Here is a 17,911-nt window from a genome sequence, read left to right as displayed (position 1 = left end):
GCTTGAAATGCGTGCTGCTGTTGCCTACAGGGGGAGACATTACGCATCACTGAAAAAAATAAACCCAATAGAAGAAGAAGTTTCTAACACAGCCAACCCTATAAATGATGTGTCTCCGTGTCGGCCATGTTGGAAAGGTCGACGTTCCCAATCAAAGGCAGTGATAGCTCGATCATTTCTCGACCGATTCTCATATTTTCCTATTTTTGTCGACGCCAAAGCGTGTGCCATCAATACATAACGTTTTTGTTACATTTTAAGAGCACCCCCCCCCCCCCCCAAAAAAAAATAAAAATAATAATTACATAAAATACCTGTAATTGCTTACTCCCAGTTTCCTTGTCGTTATTGTATGGCGTACGCAACCGTATGCAGCATCGTGTCCGCCTTTCTTGCCGTCCGCACACATACACTACGCTGACCCTCCTACGTTAGCGTCGCCGTCGGCACGTAGCTGTAAAGGGGCGTGTCGTACGTAGCTCCCTATTCATATCCATGCGCCGTGCGCTCTCCGTCCTGCTTCCGAAGCACGTGAATAACACGAGATTTTGACCAACGCGGGAAAAAAAGACATACACATGGATGGTACGTAGCATTGAAAGAAGAATGTTGAACTCGTAGCTTCGTCGGCCTTTGTTTGCTTGTTTGTTTGTTTGTTTGTTTTACTCTTTCAGCCGTCAGCCATTTTGCGACGTCAACATGAACTCGCCCCAACCTTCAAGAACTTTTAGTATGGAAAGGCTGAATGCGACATTCGAATGCTGTGTTCTGAACAGAAATGCAACCTGAATTATTTGCTTCGCGTGTGGTTCTGTGTCACAGATGTCTACATTTTCCAAAAATGCTTATATGAGCTGATGACTCCGCTCTGCAAATTCATTTATAAGTTCGTTCATTTGTATGATTACCCCAAAAATACACAACTAACTACTTACTTATGGGAACTGCACGAACACAAGACTGAGTGGGCAATCCCTTTAAGCATACAAGTGATTTGTCTTTGATAATTCTGTACTAGAGCCTAATGCAAATATTCATCCCTTTAAGATTTCATTCCAAACGCTGCATTGATCGTTTTGCCGAGAATTTCAATATAATGAAAGCATTGTTTTTGTTGTTGTTTCAACCCAGAGAAACATTTGGAGGCAAATTTGTGTCCAAATGATGAACATCCATTTTCTTAGCAGCCCACAGCATAGACGAATCAAATGTTCACTTTATCACCGGGATCGATATCAAACCTATGAACTGTGTGTGGAACGAACCCAATTGACTTCACCTTTTTTCATTCATTTTTCAGCTAAAAGTTCCATAGCATTGTTAAAATAGTGGTTTATGTAATGCTGAAATGAAGAAAAGCAATATACGGTGGTCCAAAGGTCGGCTTACAGTTGTTTCCTGTTTTGTCGAAGCTATAGATGCCAAATGGGCATTGTAAACCGGAGGGTTGGCCGAATTACGATCAGCCGTTGGGAGGCCGAGGTAACGATCCAAACGATAATTCTAAAACGCTAACACTGAGCCTACTTTTAGGCCACCCTGTATATGAACATTGTACAGTCGGATTATTTATCATCAACGGTTCATCTTTTCTCAAGATGCAATTGCTCTCTCATTTCTATTTGCGCCACTCTTTTCCCTAATAGAAGCAGTTGTGGATACCGCAATTCCTCGTGACCTTGTGAAAGTCCTTGGTGTTGAGGTGAGCCGATCACATCACATCACATCATTTGTTGTGAGAACAATGAGAGACAGTCGCATTTAGGGAATGGGAATGTCGTACCGCTGTGACTTCAATTGGGTTTTTAGCCGCTGTAGCCTCCAAAGTTAGAATGACCTCGTCGTACTTGGTTTTGCCAGTAAAACAAAAAAGCATTGTTGAGTTTAACCATACAAGAGGCTCGTTGCTTTACTGCCATACGAACTGTTTTTAATTGGACTGTCGTATGGCTGCCTTGACTTCGACTTTTCGGCGAGCCTGACAGCAGTGGGGGGGAAAAAAAAACCCGTCAGAAGGAGAGCGAGAGGAAAATCTCAACTGTCGAGTTTTTTTTTTTTGGAAGTTTGTGACTCCGCACAACTGACCGATGCTCAAGCAGAACAACAAAGACGTAGCAGCCTTGACAATTCACTACATTGACGCCGGCGATTTTCCAATGGAAGGTCGGTGCTTGTTATTGCCTTCTAGGCATTCACTGTGTTTGCTTAGCCAAATGTTTTGGGGTACATTTATTTGTATTCTTATTCAAGGATTCATTTTGCATTCAAAACTGTTACACATGAATTTATGAAACAGTGTAGACCCACACACTGAAAACTGTTACATATTCTTAAAAGTAGTGCAATCAAAATAAAGATTTTTCCCTTGATTGAAAATGGTGATTATGATTTTGTCCATAATCGTGTACCCCTCGCTGAGAGAATGATTTTGAAGCCTCCGTTGTTTATTATTCATTCAAACTGGGTTCTTCTCGGCGGTGTGTCAAATTTACGAGACATCGATTTTCCCCAGAGCGATCGTCTCGCTCATTTCTTTCATGCGTTCTTTATACTTCACCAGTCTCAGATTCGCTCCGAAGCCGAGGCTTTCACCCGAGCATTCCTGCATAACAACACTGAGGCACACCCACGACACGATCCCAAAAGTCTGCTGAGTCATAAGGCGGTGATCCTGGAGTACCCCAGGACGAAGAAAAAGGCGCTCAACAAAAAGAGAGCCAAAGGAATAAATGCTCAGCAGAAGCGGCAGCTGAAGATTTTCCATCTAAAGAGTGAACACCAGAGGTTCGTCGTGGAGCTATCTGCAGTATATAATGGTCATGGTTTGCGAGTAAAATCAGTAACGCCTCTTTCCTATTCTTTGGTCATTATCATTGCAGATATGAGCTTTTTTTACCTCTGCATGAGCTCTGGAAACAATATATACTTGACCTTTGCAATGGATTCAAGCCCACAAGGTAAGTATCCTGACACGTTTTTAAATATGTATATAATAAAGAGGGCAGTATGGCACGTGTGGCTCACAGTTCGGAGTTTAAGGGTTTGAATTGCGTCTCTGGCCGTTTGTACGTTTTCCCTGTGCTTACGCGGGGATGCGCCTTCGGTCAATTGAAGGTTTGAAGTTGTCCGTAGATGTCAATGTGAGTTAGAATAGTTTGTCTATTTGTGCCTCGCCATTGGATGGTGACCTGTCCAGTGTCCACCCTGTCTCAAGCTGAAAGTCAGCCGGGATCGGCGCTAGCTGGCTTCGATCTTGTTTGTGCCCAAGGACACTTCAGGTTAGGTTAACAAGTGTGTTGCTCTTGCAGCAGTCCACAGTCTGTGCAGCAGAAACTATTGAAGGCCGACTTCCACGGGGCCATCATCACAGGTAAATTGTCGCCTCAACCAGTCAACACTTTCATCACTTTTTACAACTTGAAAATGTATGTCATAATGACATCAGCCCGTTCTTAACATGAGCATTTTTTAAATTAGATGAATGCCCCTTGCGTGATCACTTACACAGACACGGTGGGGCAAAAAAAGTCTTTGGTCAGCCACCGATTGTGCAAGTTCTCCCACTTCAAAAGATGAGACGGGCCGTTCATTTTCATCACGCGTATATCTCACCTATGAGGGGGGAAAAAATCCAGAATATCACATTGTCTGATTTTATTTTTTTTTTTTTTTTTTTTTTAAAGAATGTATCAACAAATTATGTTGGAAAGTAAATATTTGGTCAATAACAAAAGTTCATCTCAATACTTTGTTCTATACCCTTTGTTGGCAGTGACAGAAGTCCAACGTTTTCTGAAAGTCTTCACAAGGTTTTCACACACTGTTGCTGGTATTTTGGCCCACTCCTCCATGCTGATGTCCTCTCGAGTAATGATGTTTTGGGGCTATCAGTGGCCAACACGGACTTTCAAGACCCTCCAAAGATTTTCTATGGGGTTGAGATCTGGAGACTGGCTAGGCCACTCCAGGACCTTGAAGAAGCCTTCATTGCCTGGGCGCTGTGTTTGGGATCATTGTCATCCTGAAAGACCCAGCCACGTTTCATCTTCATTGCCCTCGCTTGAAGGGCAAGTTCAAGTATCTTGGGGTCTTGTTCACGACTGAGGGAAGAATGGAACGGGAGATTGACGGTGCAGCGATGCGGACTTTGTATCGGTCCGTTGTGGTGAAGAAGGAGCTAAGCCGAAAGGCGAAGCTCTCGATTTACCGGTCGCTCTACGTTCCTACCCTCACCTACGGTCACGAGCTGCGGGTCGTGACCCAAAGAACGAGATCCCGAACTGAGTTTCCTCCGCAGGGTGTCCGGGCTCTCCCTCATATCTGTTGTTGACCAATACTGGCCACTCGTGCCAGAGTAGCATCTGCTCCATTTGCACACTGATGGAGCAGTTTCTGCAACATTTGCACAATCGACATTGTCCCAGATGATCGCACTACTCGGCACTTTAAACCGCATGCACTCCTTGAAGTCTCGGTGCCCTTTGCACGATGGTCATTGTGCCGGACTATTGCAATATTAGCCATTCGAACTGCTCGAAGTGCTAGAGGACTCTGCATCTTTTTGCACAATTGTCCAAAAAAAAAATAATAATAATAATGTACCGGCATTACCAGATAACTAGCAAGCCTTTACTGCTCAGCGACTGTTTTTTTTCTCACTGTCTTTATGTCTCCAAAGTGTTCTCTGTCAATTGACTGTCTGTCTGTTGTCGTACTCGAGGGGCTCCGACGACCGGAGACAAGTTCCTTGTGTGGTTTTTGGACATACTCGGCAAATGAAGATGATTCGGATTCGGATTCTGCCAGGTGTCTTTTCTACTGATAACGAGTTCAAACAGGTGCCATTAATACAGGTAACAATTTGTTACCTGTTTGAACTCCTCTTCAAGAAGTTACAGGTCTGTGAGAGCCAGAAATCTTGCTTGTTTGGAGGTGATGACTTGTTTTTGTTTTCTACCATAATTTGCTCATAAATTCATTTTCTGGAATTATTTTTCTTTAATTTTGTCTCTCAGGTGAGGTATGACAGGCCTCGCTCATATTTTGAAGTGTGAGAACTTGCACAATCGGTGGCTAAGTAAATACATTTTTGTCCCAGTGTGTGTGTGTGTGTGTGTACTGTATATGAAATTGTACAACTAAATACATTGTATGTGTGATATATACAGCCATTCAAGAAAAATAGGACACCACCCTTGTTTCTTCAAGCTCCTGTTCATTTTAATGCCTGGTACCACTAAAGGCATTTTATTTGAAGAATACATAAGCCCAATTGTGTTATTATATATGATTTTGGTTATTCTCAAGAAAACCATCAAATTCAATTGCTCGAGCTTGATATCATCTCTTATAGCCAATTTTTATAAGCGTTGTCAACACACCACCATGACTCCCCAGGAGGTTGTTCCAGTGGTCCCCCCCCACCAGATTCCGGAACAGCAAACACGGGGACGAGAGGAGAAGATCCCCACAGCATGCAAACCGATCTAAAATGTGTGGAAAGAAAAAGAAATCAATAGAATAATAATAAACCAACGACAACAAAGAAGATAGAATTCCATTGTTTACTTTCACACTTCACATGTCAGATGGAATCCTTTACCCTAACTCAGGCAAAGGACTCGAGAGTCGAGATTTAGCACGTTGACCAGCTATCTACGTATATGTGTCATTGAGTTTTTTTCGTTCTGCTGATATTTTTCTAACGCAATATATTCGATGATGAGATTTAGCCACTGATTGATGTTAATAGCTTGTTTGTTTTTCCAGTTTAATAGAATTGTTTTCTTAGCGGTAGCTAACGCGACAAGTCATGATTGTGAATATTTATTATTATGCTCAAGTCGCCAAGTATGCGCAATCTTGGGGAAAGTGGAATCCTGCAGTTTACAAAATACGAAAGTTTTTGTCTAACTGAAGACCAAAGGGATTGAATTGGCGTGAAAATGGCCGTCGGGGGCATTTGTGGTGCATTGCGCGCATATACTAGATGGAGAGAAGCCCGTTTGATGCATAGTGTACTGTTGTTCTATGGAGCACTCTGTACATTTGTGTTTTTGTCATTGTAAACGTATTGTTACAAATCTGTATCCAGTAGCAACGGTCAGGAGACATGAAGAGGTCTTCCTCCCATTTGGCGATTGCTAAGTGCTCATGAAATTCATTTATAAACTTTGGAGAGATTTCTTTGACTTTTGCGGGAGAAGCTTCATTATTTGCTTGACAAACTGCGGCAGTTCGAGGGTCCTCTGGAGTGTTGCTGTTCTTTTTTTTTTTTTTTGTAATTTCTTTTTATTGCTGCTTTTAATATATTGTATTGAAGAGAGTTTCCGGCTGTTGTATCCGGTTTGCAGTGTTCCAAGCTGGTTCGAAGGTTCCGATGGTTTAAAAATTCGCATTCTTGAAAAATCTAGGCAGGACAGACTTCAAGTTTGCACGGTTAGTCTCCTGGCCCTATCGTAATACAGTTCGGGTGCGTGGACATTTATTTGTCTGTGTCGCACTGCAGCGTTTCCACGGAAACCTTTGTTTTAGCTTGAGGCGGCACATAGATGTCGACTACAATCGTCGCTCGACTTCTCTCGGGAGATGTCGCATAACGCACTCGATATCCGGACAGCAGCAAATGTCCTGTGTCTGAGCCGTATGGAGGATCATTGTGACGGCGTCCTCCGCGGATCTGTTGGCTCTCTCGGCATGGAATACTCCCTGCAGCCGGGAACCCCCGTGAGCCTGACTGTTTATAGCCAGCAGCGGCTGGACGGCGGATTGAAGCATTTTACGAGGCGGGAGGAAAACTCGACCAACCAACACCGTTCACACACTCGCTCGCTTCAACTTTTATCAGGAAGGTCTTTTTGAGTTTTGATGCCGTACAATTTTGATTCGCCAGCACGGGGAATGTGGAGAATGTTCGCTTCGCTACATCCTGTTTCAATTAGCCGTTAGCGAGGTGGCGAACGGGCAGCGCAAACCCCGCTGTTTAAGAATCAATGAAGTTTGTAAGCCGAGGTTCCACTGTATATACAACTATAGCTCCTCGATCAATCTAGAGAGACTACTAGTAGTCCTAGAACCCGATACGGTTCATGGCTTGCGACCAGAAGATAACTTCTCTTGCGTGTGTAAAAGTGCCCGACTCGACAGAGCTAAACCGACCAATGTGCACGCATGGTCCGATAAAGCTGTATCCATGAGGGACGAAGACAGGTCCTGGATGGGCCAGCTGTGGTAGGCGTCATGTTTAATACTGTTGTCTTTCTTCATTTAATTTATAGTCCAATATCACTGGATATTAGTTTTATTTAAAGGAAACCAGGTCCTGCCACAAGTCTCGCTCTGGTAATGTGCCTCCATGTCGTCGTCCAATATAGTATTTTTGTTGTTGTTGTTGTTGTTGTATGCTGAAAACGACACCAAGAAAAATGATCTTAAAAATAAAAAAGATTGGGTCGCAATGGCTGTTGCTACATATCACATTGGGCGAAACAAATTGGATTGACACGTAGCCTGTGTGGAAATGCTAATAACGCGTCCCGGACCCCAGCGCCAAGAAGCCACAGCGAGCGTAGGAATCCGCACCATCCGGCGCACACCGGCCTCGAACCTACCAACTGGCACCAAAACAATCCCACACAACACACAAATAAACAGGGAGGTTGCTTTTCATTCAATGTGTCCTTTCATTTTTCTGTTTGATCTTTTTATTTATTTTTTTCTAGTGGTTCGGTCCAAATGCCCATCATACGTGGGCACTACAGGAATTTTGATCCAGGAGTTCAAGCATGTTTTCAAAATTGTTACACAACAAGACAAAGTGAAAGGTAAACACATTTTTCTTGTTTATTTATTATTGATTATTTGTCTTAGTATTTCAGAGTACTGTCAATATAATAGCTGGCTGTCTATCATTTCTCGGTCAAACGATCTCCATTGTTGAAATGATTGTTGTAAAGAGAGAGACTTAACTAAAATCGATATAGAACTCGGTTTTTTGCATTTATAGTTCCCATATTTTGGCAATTTAGACCCAGCGGAGCTGCAAGGCAGACATTTTCCATTCACCTATTTATTAGTTTTTTAAAATTGATTTTATTTATTGTAAATTTTCCCTAGCCCTAGTTGACAGCGCTGGCTCGTGGGTGGAGAGGTAGGCGGAGAGCTTCGCTAGTGACTTAGATAAGCTCTAGAAAGTTGAATGATCTGATTTCAGGCTCCTTGGCAGAAAACCACGCACGGCCGATTTTAATTCATATTTCATGTTTACTGAGGCCGGCACGGAGGTCGACTGGTTAGTTCTGAGTACCGGGGTTCGATCCCCGGCCCCGCCTGTGTGGAGTTTGCATGTTCTCCCCGTGCCCGTGTGGGTTTTCTCCGGGCACTCCGCTTTCCTCCCACATCCCAAAAAACATGCAGGGTAGCTTTATTGACAACTCTAAATTGCCCGTAGGTGTGACTGTGAGCGCGAATGTTGTTTGTTTGTATGTGCCCTGTGATTGGCTGGCAACCAGTTGAGGGTGTACTGTGAGGCTGACGCTCTAACCGGTCGGCCGCCGTGCCGCCTTCCATTTTACAACTGAATGAAATATTAATGAGGGCGTTTCACCGACGGTGGCCTCTCCGCAACTGGCATTCCACAAGAACGAGGCAGTGAGTTTTTCTCCACCGACTCAGGCTCGTTGTGTCCGAACGAAGCCTGCTCGGATGAGAGGCAAAACGTCTTCGGAGACGACCAAAACAGTCCAGTTGTGATGGATTCAATGCCCTGAGAAAGGTCCTTAGGATCTTTATAGCGTCGTGATGTGTTTATTGTACAGTATTTCATCATACATGTGAGAGCATGCATTGTGGCATTGTTCCAGTTCATTGACCTTTCCCATGTTTGTTTGTGTTTTTTGGGCAGTAATCCCCAAGAGGAACAGTGTATTTGAAGTAGAGATAAATGGCTTCATTTCTTACATCTATGGGAACAAGTTTGAGCAGCGAGCAAGCGAACGCTCAGCAAAGAAGTTCAAAATCAGTGGAACCATTGACTTGTGAAACTTTTTGGATGCATGTTTACGTCGCGTTACTCAACCAATGAGAACTGTTTGAATTTGGTTCAGTGTTTCAACTCTTGTCGAGTCAATGTTTTTGCGAACAAAGAAGTCTTGATTTGATGTTTAGCTTACGTACACTGCAGGCAATGTTTTATTACGCTTTCATTTGAATCTTTTTCATTTGATCTGTCAGCAAAGGTTTTGTTTTGTAAGATTGAGCCCATGTTCACACACACTGAGATTTTTCTGTGTTGACCTTTTGTCCCAAAAAAAATTAAAAAAGAAGAAGTAAGTCTCATATGTGCAAGTTATAACTAAGTCTCACGTTTCAAGTTGGTCCCAAGTTACTGCGGCAAAGCACAGCAAGCAATGTCGAGTTCCAACGACGAGTCTCGTCAAGTCATGACCTCGGTGAATTAAGCAAGTCGTCAGTCCTCCCGAGTCACAACATATATTGGCACATTTGCCACTTTGCACTCCGTATCTGTTCTTGTTTTAGTCAGCTGTGCCAACACATTTACAATCAGATTCTGATTCTGATTCTGACATAGTTTTTGTATTGCTTCCAAACCAGTCTCTGGATTTATTGTACATGACGTGTTTTTTCCTTAAGTTGCGAACCTTGCACGTTGACATTCTGTTTTTCCCCAATTCAATAAAAAACATCATCGGCAATGTGCTGTCGGCACTCCGATTGGCCAATGTGCTTGAGACCCATGTGATTTTTTTTATTTTTAAAACCTGCGGGGTTGACATAGATAATTTGAACTCCGGCCCTCGGGAAATGTGTTTAAAAATATATATATCGGTCTACAAGGGCCAAGCCAGCCAACAAGTGGACCTGTCAACTTTGTAGCGATTCTAGGTCAAATAAGAATTGTCATGAATTTAGGATAAAGTAAAAAGCCGGGAGCGACGTTTGCGTTACTTCCGGTTTCTCGTCATTTTGATTTCATTGTTAAAATCAAACTAATGTCTCGAAAAGGGCACCGCGTCAATTATTTCAAGTTGAACTTGACGACTTTTGAATCAGTCTCATGATCTGGAGCTTGCTCAACTCTACGACATTTTGAGTCCTAGTTTACAGAAGTTTACTCAAATTCAGAGCACACACAAAATACAACCACGAGTGGAATTTTATGGTATATTTAATGAAACACACAACTACAAACTACCACAAGAAAATAACATAAGGGTCAACGAAAGAAAGAAAGAAAGAAAATAAGGCGTACAAAACTGGAAAAGAGGACACCGTGTGTGGTCGCTGGGCTCCAATAAAGGAGCGTTTAGTGCGTTGAGCCAGAGCGAGAGAAGGCAAAGTTGGGATTTCGTATGAAGCTCGTCATTTGCCCACAATTATTACGTACCGATGTTGTACATCGTAGTAAGGACTCACGAACGCAGATCAGCTGGTGTTTGGGGTGGTCTTCCTCTCCGGAAAGAATCCGGTTCGGTTGAAGAAAAAGCAGATGCACAAAAATAAAAAGAAGTAGGAAAGGAAAGCTGTCGTGCCGTTTGGGATGCGCTCATAACTTCCCTGCCGGTTGACCTGGTGGCAGGCCGAGCTCTGGCCCTCGGAGGCGTGCGGGACCGCCGGCATCGGCTCGCTGAGGCCCCGCCGACCTATCGTGGCTAGGGAAAGCGATCGGAGCCGCGTGGTCTACTTCTTCGATCGAAAACGCCGCCGGCTTGGTTGCGGCGGCTCCCGGAGGCGCCCGAGGACAGAAAGGGAAGAAAAGAAGGGGGAGGGGTGGCCTGAGGTACAAGGAGAAGGAAAAGCCTAACTAGCCTCAACTCAACGCAACTCTGAGAAAGTTGTGATTTTCGAGTTAAATACCCCAGGGGCGGGGTGTAGGAAGAGGGTGTGGTGACTTGGAGAAGACCACGCCCACCAGCCGCAATCTTGTCTACAAATTGGAGTAAATGGGTCTTAAAATAAATTGAATCTCCAACACTCCCAACTTTGTACTCTCACGCGTAGAATCCTTGTTTCAACTGGTCGTGGCAGATGAGGTGCTTATTGTTCAATGCATTTCGTACTGCTTGATTTCAAATCATGCAGACGACCTGTCAAAGCGGGAGTGGGGACACAGACACCGAGGCATACATTTGCAATATTTCGACAGACGGACATTTTATCTTCCGTTAACAAACATCAAAGGCACATCCACAAGTTCTGGCGCTTGCAGTTCCTCTCAACGCCAGTTGGTGGCACCTCACGTGCAGGTTTGAATATTAACCACGTAGTCTCCCCCGACCATTTGGTCCAGGAAGGGGTCTTTTTGAAGACAGGAATCAAGATTTGACGGGAAGCTGCTAATTAGGTGAAGGTCCGCTTGACGTGCACAAGGCACGGTCCTAGTCGCCGTCTCACAGCAGGGCAGGTGGAGGAGTAGGGTTCTCAAGTGGGTCAGAGTCTCGATTTGCGGAGCGCATGTCCGCTACAACTTCATTGCGCTATGATGGTTTATAGCTTTAGGTCGATTTCATTGCCAATTTTGACTGGAAGGACATCCGCTAACGCTTGTGTATCACAAAACCAATTCACTTTGCAAGGACACTACACTATCCCAAGAATCCACCCAGGAACCTTCATACAGATCTGATGTGGCATTTCAAAATACAAGTTGTCTGAACACTGCATCACTTACTGTCACTACACCTGAATTCAAAAGATTATTAAAAATAATGCCTAAGGTATTACAACACCAGTCCACTTCTGGTATCCCAGCTTTACACCCACCAAGTTTCACACAGATCTGATGTTGCATTTCAAAAGAACAGTCCTCTGAAATAGCCATCCATCCATTTTCTGTCGCGCTTCTCCTCACGCGGGTCGCGGGCGGTGCCGGAGCCCATCCCAGCTGTCATCGGGCAGGAGGCGGGGTACACCCTGAACCGGTTGCCAGCCAATCGCAGGGCACATACAAACAGACAACCATTCGAACTCACAGTCACACCTACGGGCAATTTAGAGTCTCCAATGAATGCATGTTTTTGGGATGTGGGAGGAAACCGGAGTGCCCGGAGAAAACCCACGCAGGCACGGGGAGAACATGCAAACTCCACACAGGCGGGGCCGGGGATGGAACCCGGATCCTCAGAACTGTGAGGCTGACGCTCTAACCAGTCGGCCGCCCTCTGAAATATAAATGAAATTAAATATTTTACTTAATATTTATTTTACTCACGGTGAACGACTGGTTAGCACATCTGCCTCACGGTTCTGAAGACCGGGGTTCAAGTCCCGGCCCCGCCTGTGTGGAGTTTGCATGTTCTCCCCGTCCCTGCGTGGGTTTTCTCCGGGCACTCCGCTTTCCCCCCACATCCCAAAAACATGCATTCATTGGAGACTCTAAATTGCCCGTAGGTGTGAATGTGTGCGCGAATGGTTGTTTGTTTCTATGTGCTCTGCGATTGGCTGGCGACCAGTTCATGGTGTACCCTGCCTCTCGCCCGAAGATTGCTGGGATAGGCTCCGGCATGCCCGCGACCCTAGTGAGGATACGTGGAACGGAAGATGAATGAATGAATGAATGAATATTTTACTGTCGTTACACCTGATTCTAAAAAATTATCAAAAAAACGGTTTACTTTTGGGAGACGAGACTATCCCTGGCTGGGTTCCTTCCAGGAAATTTCACCCAGCTCTGTTGTTGCATTTCAACATTAAGCTTGTTTGTAATCATATTTTACTGTCAATAAAGTAAGAAATTATTTGTTTTGTGTTTTGCGGTTTAACTGTGGTTGGTCTTCAAGTATTGTCACTGAAAGTTTGTGTCTAATCAAGAACTGCTACACATTGGATTACAACAACTGAACAATCACAACCGACTAACAAACGAAACCCGTGGCACCGGAGGATACCTCCAGACTGGGTTATTAGGATTCCCATATATTTTCCTGGCAGGACACGCCCCACTCCAATAAAATTGACGATCTCAAACGTATCACGTTTGTACTAAATAAAAACAAAGAAATTTATTATGGTTCGGTTCAGGGCTACGGTTGGTGCCTAAGGCGGCAATTCCAATGAAGTTGGGACGTTGTGTTAAACTTAAATAAAAACAGAATACAATGATTTGGAAATCTTGTATATTTAATTGAATACACTAGAAAGACAAAATATTTCATGTTCAAACTGATGAACGTTATTGTTTTTAGCAAATAATCATTAACTTGGAATTTGATGGCTGCAACACGTTCCAAAAATCTGGGACAGGGTCGTGTTTACCACTGTGTTACATCACCTTTTCTTTGAACAACATTCAATAAACGTTTGGGAACTGAGGACACGAATTGTTGAAGCTTTGGAGGTGGAATTCTTTCCCATTCTTGCTCGATGTACAGCTTCAGCTGTTCAACAGTCCGGGGTCTCCGTTGTTGTATTTTACGCTTCATAATGCGCCACACATTTTCAATGGGAGACAGGTCTGGACTGCAGGCAGGCCACTCTAGTACCCGCACTCTTACTACGAAGCCACGCTGTTGTAACACGTGCAGAATGTGGTTTGGCATTGTTTTGCTGAAATAAGCAGGTCCATGAAAAAGACGTTGCTTGGATGGCAGCATATGTTTCTCCAAAACCTGTATGTACCTTACAGCATTAATGGTGCCTTCACAGATGTGTAAATTACCCATGCCATTGGCACTAACAGAGCCCCATAGCATCACAGATGCTGGCTTTTGAACTTTGCGTCCATAACAGTCCGGATGGTTCTTTTCCTCTTTGGCCCGGAGGACACAACGTCCACAATTTCCAGGCTCGGGCCCAGAGAAGTCGGCGGCGTTTCTGGATGTTGTTGATAAATGGCTTTTGCTTTGCATAGTAGAGTTTCAAGTTGCACTTACGGATGTAGTGCCGAACTGGATTTGCTGACATTGGTTTTCTGAAGTGTTCCTGATCCCATGTGGTGATATCCTTTACACATTGATGTCGGTTTTTGATGCAGTGCCGCCTGAGGGATCCAAGGTCACGGGCATTCAATGTTGGTTTTACATGCAGCGATTTCTCCAGATTCTCTGAACCTTTTGATGACGATATGGAGCGTAGATGATGAAATCCCTAAATTCATTGCAATTGTACGTTGAGGAACATTGCCCTGAAACTGTTAGACTATTTTCTCACGCACTTGTTCACAAAGAGGTGAACCTCTTTGGTGGCTGTGGAGATTTTGACCAGCTTGTTCAATAGAATTCTAGCGCGTGAGAAGATACCTGAGGAATGGAGTAAAAGTGTGCTGGTGCCCATTTTTAAGAACAAGGGTGATGTGCAGAGCTGTGGGAACTATAGAGGAATAAAGTTGATCAGCCACACAATGAAGTTATGGGAAAGAGTAGTGGAGGTTAGACTCTGGACAGAAATGAGTATTTGCGAGCAACAGTATGGTTTCATGCCTGGAAAGAGTACCACAGATGCATTATTTGCCTTGAGGATGTTGATGGAAAAAGTACAGAGAAGGTCAGAAGGAGCTACATTGTGTCTTTGTAGATCTAGAGAAAGCCTATGACAGAGTACCCAGAGAGGAACTGTGGTACTGCATGCCCAAGTCTGGAGTGGCAGAGAAGTATGTTAGAATAATACAGGACATGCACGAGGGCAGCAGAACAGCGGTGAGGTGTGCTGTAGGTGTGACAGATGAATTTAAGGTGGAGGTGGGACTGCATCAGGGATCAGCCCTGAGCCCCTTCCTGTTTGCAGTGGTAATGGATAGGCTGACAGATGAGGTTAGACTGGAATCCCCGTGGACCATGATGTTTGCAGATGACATTGTTATCTGGAGTGAAAGCAGGGAGCAGCTGGAGAAAACCCACATACTAGACTGGCCTGCCTGCAGTCCAGACCTGCTTCCCATTGAAAATGTGTGGCGCATTATGAACCGTAAAATACGACAATGGAGACCCCGGACTGTTGAACAGCTGAAGCTGTCCATCAAGCAAGAATGGGAAAGAATTCCACCTACAAAGCTTCAACAATTCCCAAACGTTGATTGAATGTTGTGTGATGTAACACAGTGGCAAACACGACCCTGTCCCAGCTTTTTTGCAACGTGTTGCAGCCATCAAATTCTAAGTTCATGATTATTTGCTCAAAACAATCAAGTTGATCAGTTTGAACATGAAATATCTTGTCTTTGTAGTGTATTCAATGAAATATAGGTTGAACATGATTTGCAAATCAGTGTTTTTATTTGTTTAATACAACGTCCCAACTTCATTGGAATTGGGGTTGTAAATGAGATGAGTCCGTGACATTTTTTTCGACGTTCATTCTTCTGTATATACTGTATTTCAGTGAGCTAAAATGTCTGTGTGTAAAATTGATGTTTACCTGTTGCATTTGGCTCCAGAGGTTACTGCGGTATCCTGGATGAATGTCTTCAGAGCACGGAGCCTGCAGTACTCCCCTTTTCCCTGTCACAACATATCCTGTAAAAGAAATATTAAAAATCATAATGACAAATGACTATATGGCTTGTGGTCTCAATGACTAGTTACGACACCAGACATCAACACTACGTGTCATGATATACAGACCCTTTCCAAGAAATTAGAATCTCATGGAAAAGTTTATTTATTTCCATATTTCCATTGAAAAAGTTAAACTTTCAACGATTCAGGACCCACAATTTAAACAATTTCAAGTATTTATTTGTTTATTTTTACATAATTTGGGCTTCCAGCTCATAAAACCCATAAAATCAGGAGTTCAAAAAATTTTAATATTGTGAAGAAATAATTTACTTCAGTTTTTGTAGGGGGGAAAAAAAAAAAAAGAACGAAATTTGGGTCACCTCCATCCGTTTTCTGTACCGCTTCATCCTCACAAGGGTCGCGGGCGTGCTGGAGCCTATCCCAGGCGGGGTACACCCTGAACTGGTGGCCAGACAATCGAAGTAGGCTCACATTAAATCAATCAAAACATGGTACTTTCAAAACTCTATGTTAATCTTCAATACTCCCTTTGCTTTAATCACTGCCTCGATGCACCATGGAATTGAGGCAATCAGCCTGTGGCATTGCCTGGGAGTTACAGAAGCCCAGATATCCTTGATGCTTGCTTTCAGGTCTTCTTTGTTTTTGGGTCTGGTGCCCCTCATTTTCCCCTTGATAATATCCCATAGATTCTCAATGGGGTTTAGATCCGGCGAGTTGACTGGCCAGTCAAGCACTGTGTCATAGCATGGGCATCAAACCAGTTTTTGGTGCTTCTGGCAGTATGGGCAGGGGCCAGGTCCTCTGCATCTCCATCCAGATCCTCAGCCGAAGAAAACATGAAGTCCTCTAAAAGATTCTGGTAGACTGTTACGGTGACTTTGGATTTAAGAAAGCAGAGTTTACCAACACCTGCACTGGACATTGCATCCCAATATCATGACTGATATTTCACACTGGACCTCAAGCAACTAGAGTTCTATTCTTCACCCGTCTTCTTCCAAAACCCTTGGACCTTGATTCCCAAATAAAAGGCACACATTACTTTCATCTGAAAAGAAGACCTTGGACCACTGGCCAACAGTTCAGTACTACTTCTCCTTGGCCTAGTTGAGACGCTTCCTACGTTGGCTCAGGCTCGGAAGTGGTTTGACCCGAGGAACCCGACATTATTAGCCCATCTCCCAGATGCGTCTGAATGTGGTGGTTTTTGAAGGTGTGACTCCCGCCTCATTCCACTCTTTCTGGATCTCTGCTAGATTCTTAGAATCTTCTCTGTTTGATAATCCGCTGAAGCCCACGGTCATCTCTTTTGCTGGTGCATCTTCTCCTGCCACATTTTGTCCTTACACGAGACTTTCCATTGATATGCTTGGACACAGCACTCTGTGAACAGCCAGCCTCCTTAGCTATGAACCTTTGTGGCTTACCCATCCTATGGAGGGTGTCAATGATGATCTTCTGGCCAGTTGTCAAGTCTGCAGTCTTCCCCATATTGAACCCAACTGAGACAATTCAACCAAACTGAAGCAATTTATTGACACCTGGGGAAACCTGTGCACGTGCTTTGAGCTTAGTAGATGATTAGTGTGTGACACTAAGTTTAAAACAAAACAAAATTTGGGCTGATTTCTTCACAGTATTCACATTTTTTGAATTCCTGATTCAAATACTTGAAATTGTTTCAATTGTGGGCCTTGAATCTATCCATCCATCCATCCATTGTCTTCCGCTTACCCGAGGTCGGGTTGCGGGGGCAACAGCCTCAACAGGGAAGCCCAGACTTCCCTCTCCCCAGCCACTTCCTCTAGCTCTTCCAAGGGCGAGGCGTTCCCAGGCCAGCCGAGAGATGTAGTCTCTCCAGTGTATCCTGGGTTGTCCCCGGGGTCTCCTCCCGGTGGGACGTGCCCAGAACACGTCACCAGGGAGGCGTCCAGGAGGCATCCAGATGCCCGAGCCACCTCATTTGGCTCCTCTCAATGGGGAGGAGCAGCGGCTCTACTCTGAGCCCCTCCCGGATGACCGAGCTTCTCACCTTATCTCTAAGGGAGAGCCCTGACACCCTGCGGAGGAAACTCATTTCGGCCGCTTGTATCCGGGATCTTGTTCTTTCGGTCACGACCCACAGTTCGTGACCATAGGTGAGGGTAGGAACATAGATCGACCGGTAAATTGAGAGCTTCACCTTTTGGCTTAGCTCCTTCTTCACCACAACGGACCGATACGAAGTCCGCATCACTGCAGACGCTGCACCGATCCGCCTGTCGAACTCCCGTTCCATTCTTCCCTCACTCGTGAACAAGTCCCCAAGATATTTGAACTCCTCCACTTGGGGAAGGATCTCATCCCCGACCTGGAGAGGGCACTCCACCCTTTTCCGACTGAGGACCATGGTCTCAGATTTAGAGGTGCTGATTCTTGAGAGTTGAGAGTTGGAG

General features: G+C 44.4%; 1 protein-coding gene across 2 annotated transcripts; it reads left to right on the top strand.

The window, feature by feature from the left end:
- The first annotated feature begins 468 nt into the window (after window positions 1-468).
- pop4 (POP4 homolog, ribonuclease P/MRP subunit) lies at window positions 469-9,744 on the top strand. 2 transcript variants are annotated; one of them, XM_061756192.1, is made up of 8 exons: window positions 469-585; window positions 1,413-1,482; window positions 1,647-1,702; window positions 2,561-2,784; window positions 2,880-2,957; window positions 3,309-3,370; window positions 7,722-7,823; window positions 8,903-9,744. In XM_061756192.1, the coding sequence occupies exons 2-8, from the start codon at window positions 1,419-1,421 to the stop codon at window positions 9,037-9,039; spliced, it is 723 nt and encodes a 240-aa protein (XP_061612176.1). In that variant the 5' UTR covers window positions 469-585; window positions 1,413-1,418; the 3' UTR covers window positions 9,040-9,744. The 2 variants fall into 2 exon arrangements, with proteins under 2 accessions (XP_061612176.1, XP_061612182.1); XM_061756198.1 differs by lacking the exons at window positions 7,722-7,823; window positions 8,903-9,744 and adding an exon at window positions 5,398-7,715.
- Window positions 9,745-17,911: the final 8,167 nt, after the last annotated feature.

The sequence above is a fragment of the Phyllopteryx taeniolatus genome, chromosome 2 (genome assembly GCF_024500385.1).
Source record: "Phyllopteryx taeniolatus isolate TA_2022b chromosome 2, UOR_Ptae_1.2, whole genome shotgun sequence".
Classification (NCBI taxonomy): Eukaryota; Metazoa; Chordata; class Actinopteri; order Syngnathiformes; family Syngnathidae; genus Phyllopteryx; species Phyllopteryx taeniolatus.
The sequence above is the reverse complement of the archived record's forward strand: the minus strand, read 5'-3'. Positions and strand labels throughout refer to the sequence as shown.

Excerpts from the sequence above, each read along its gene's own strand:
- pop4 (XM_061756192.1), top strand. The coding sequence starts at position 1,419 with ATGCCAAATGGGCATTGTAAACCGGAGGGTTGGCCGAATTACGATCAG. Across the intron at positions 1,483-1,646 it reads TCAGCCGTTGGGAGGCCGAG|AAGCAGTTGTGGATACCGCA; the intron begins GTAACGATCCAA and ends TTTCCCTAATAG. Across the intron at positions 2,785-2,879 it reads CTAAAGAGTGAACACCAGAG|ATATGAGCTTTTTTTACCTC; the intron begins GTTCGTCGTGGA and ends TTATCATTGCAG.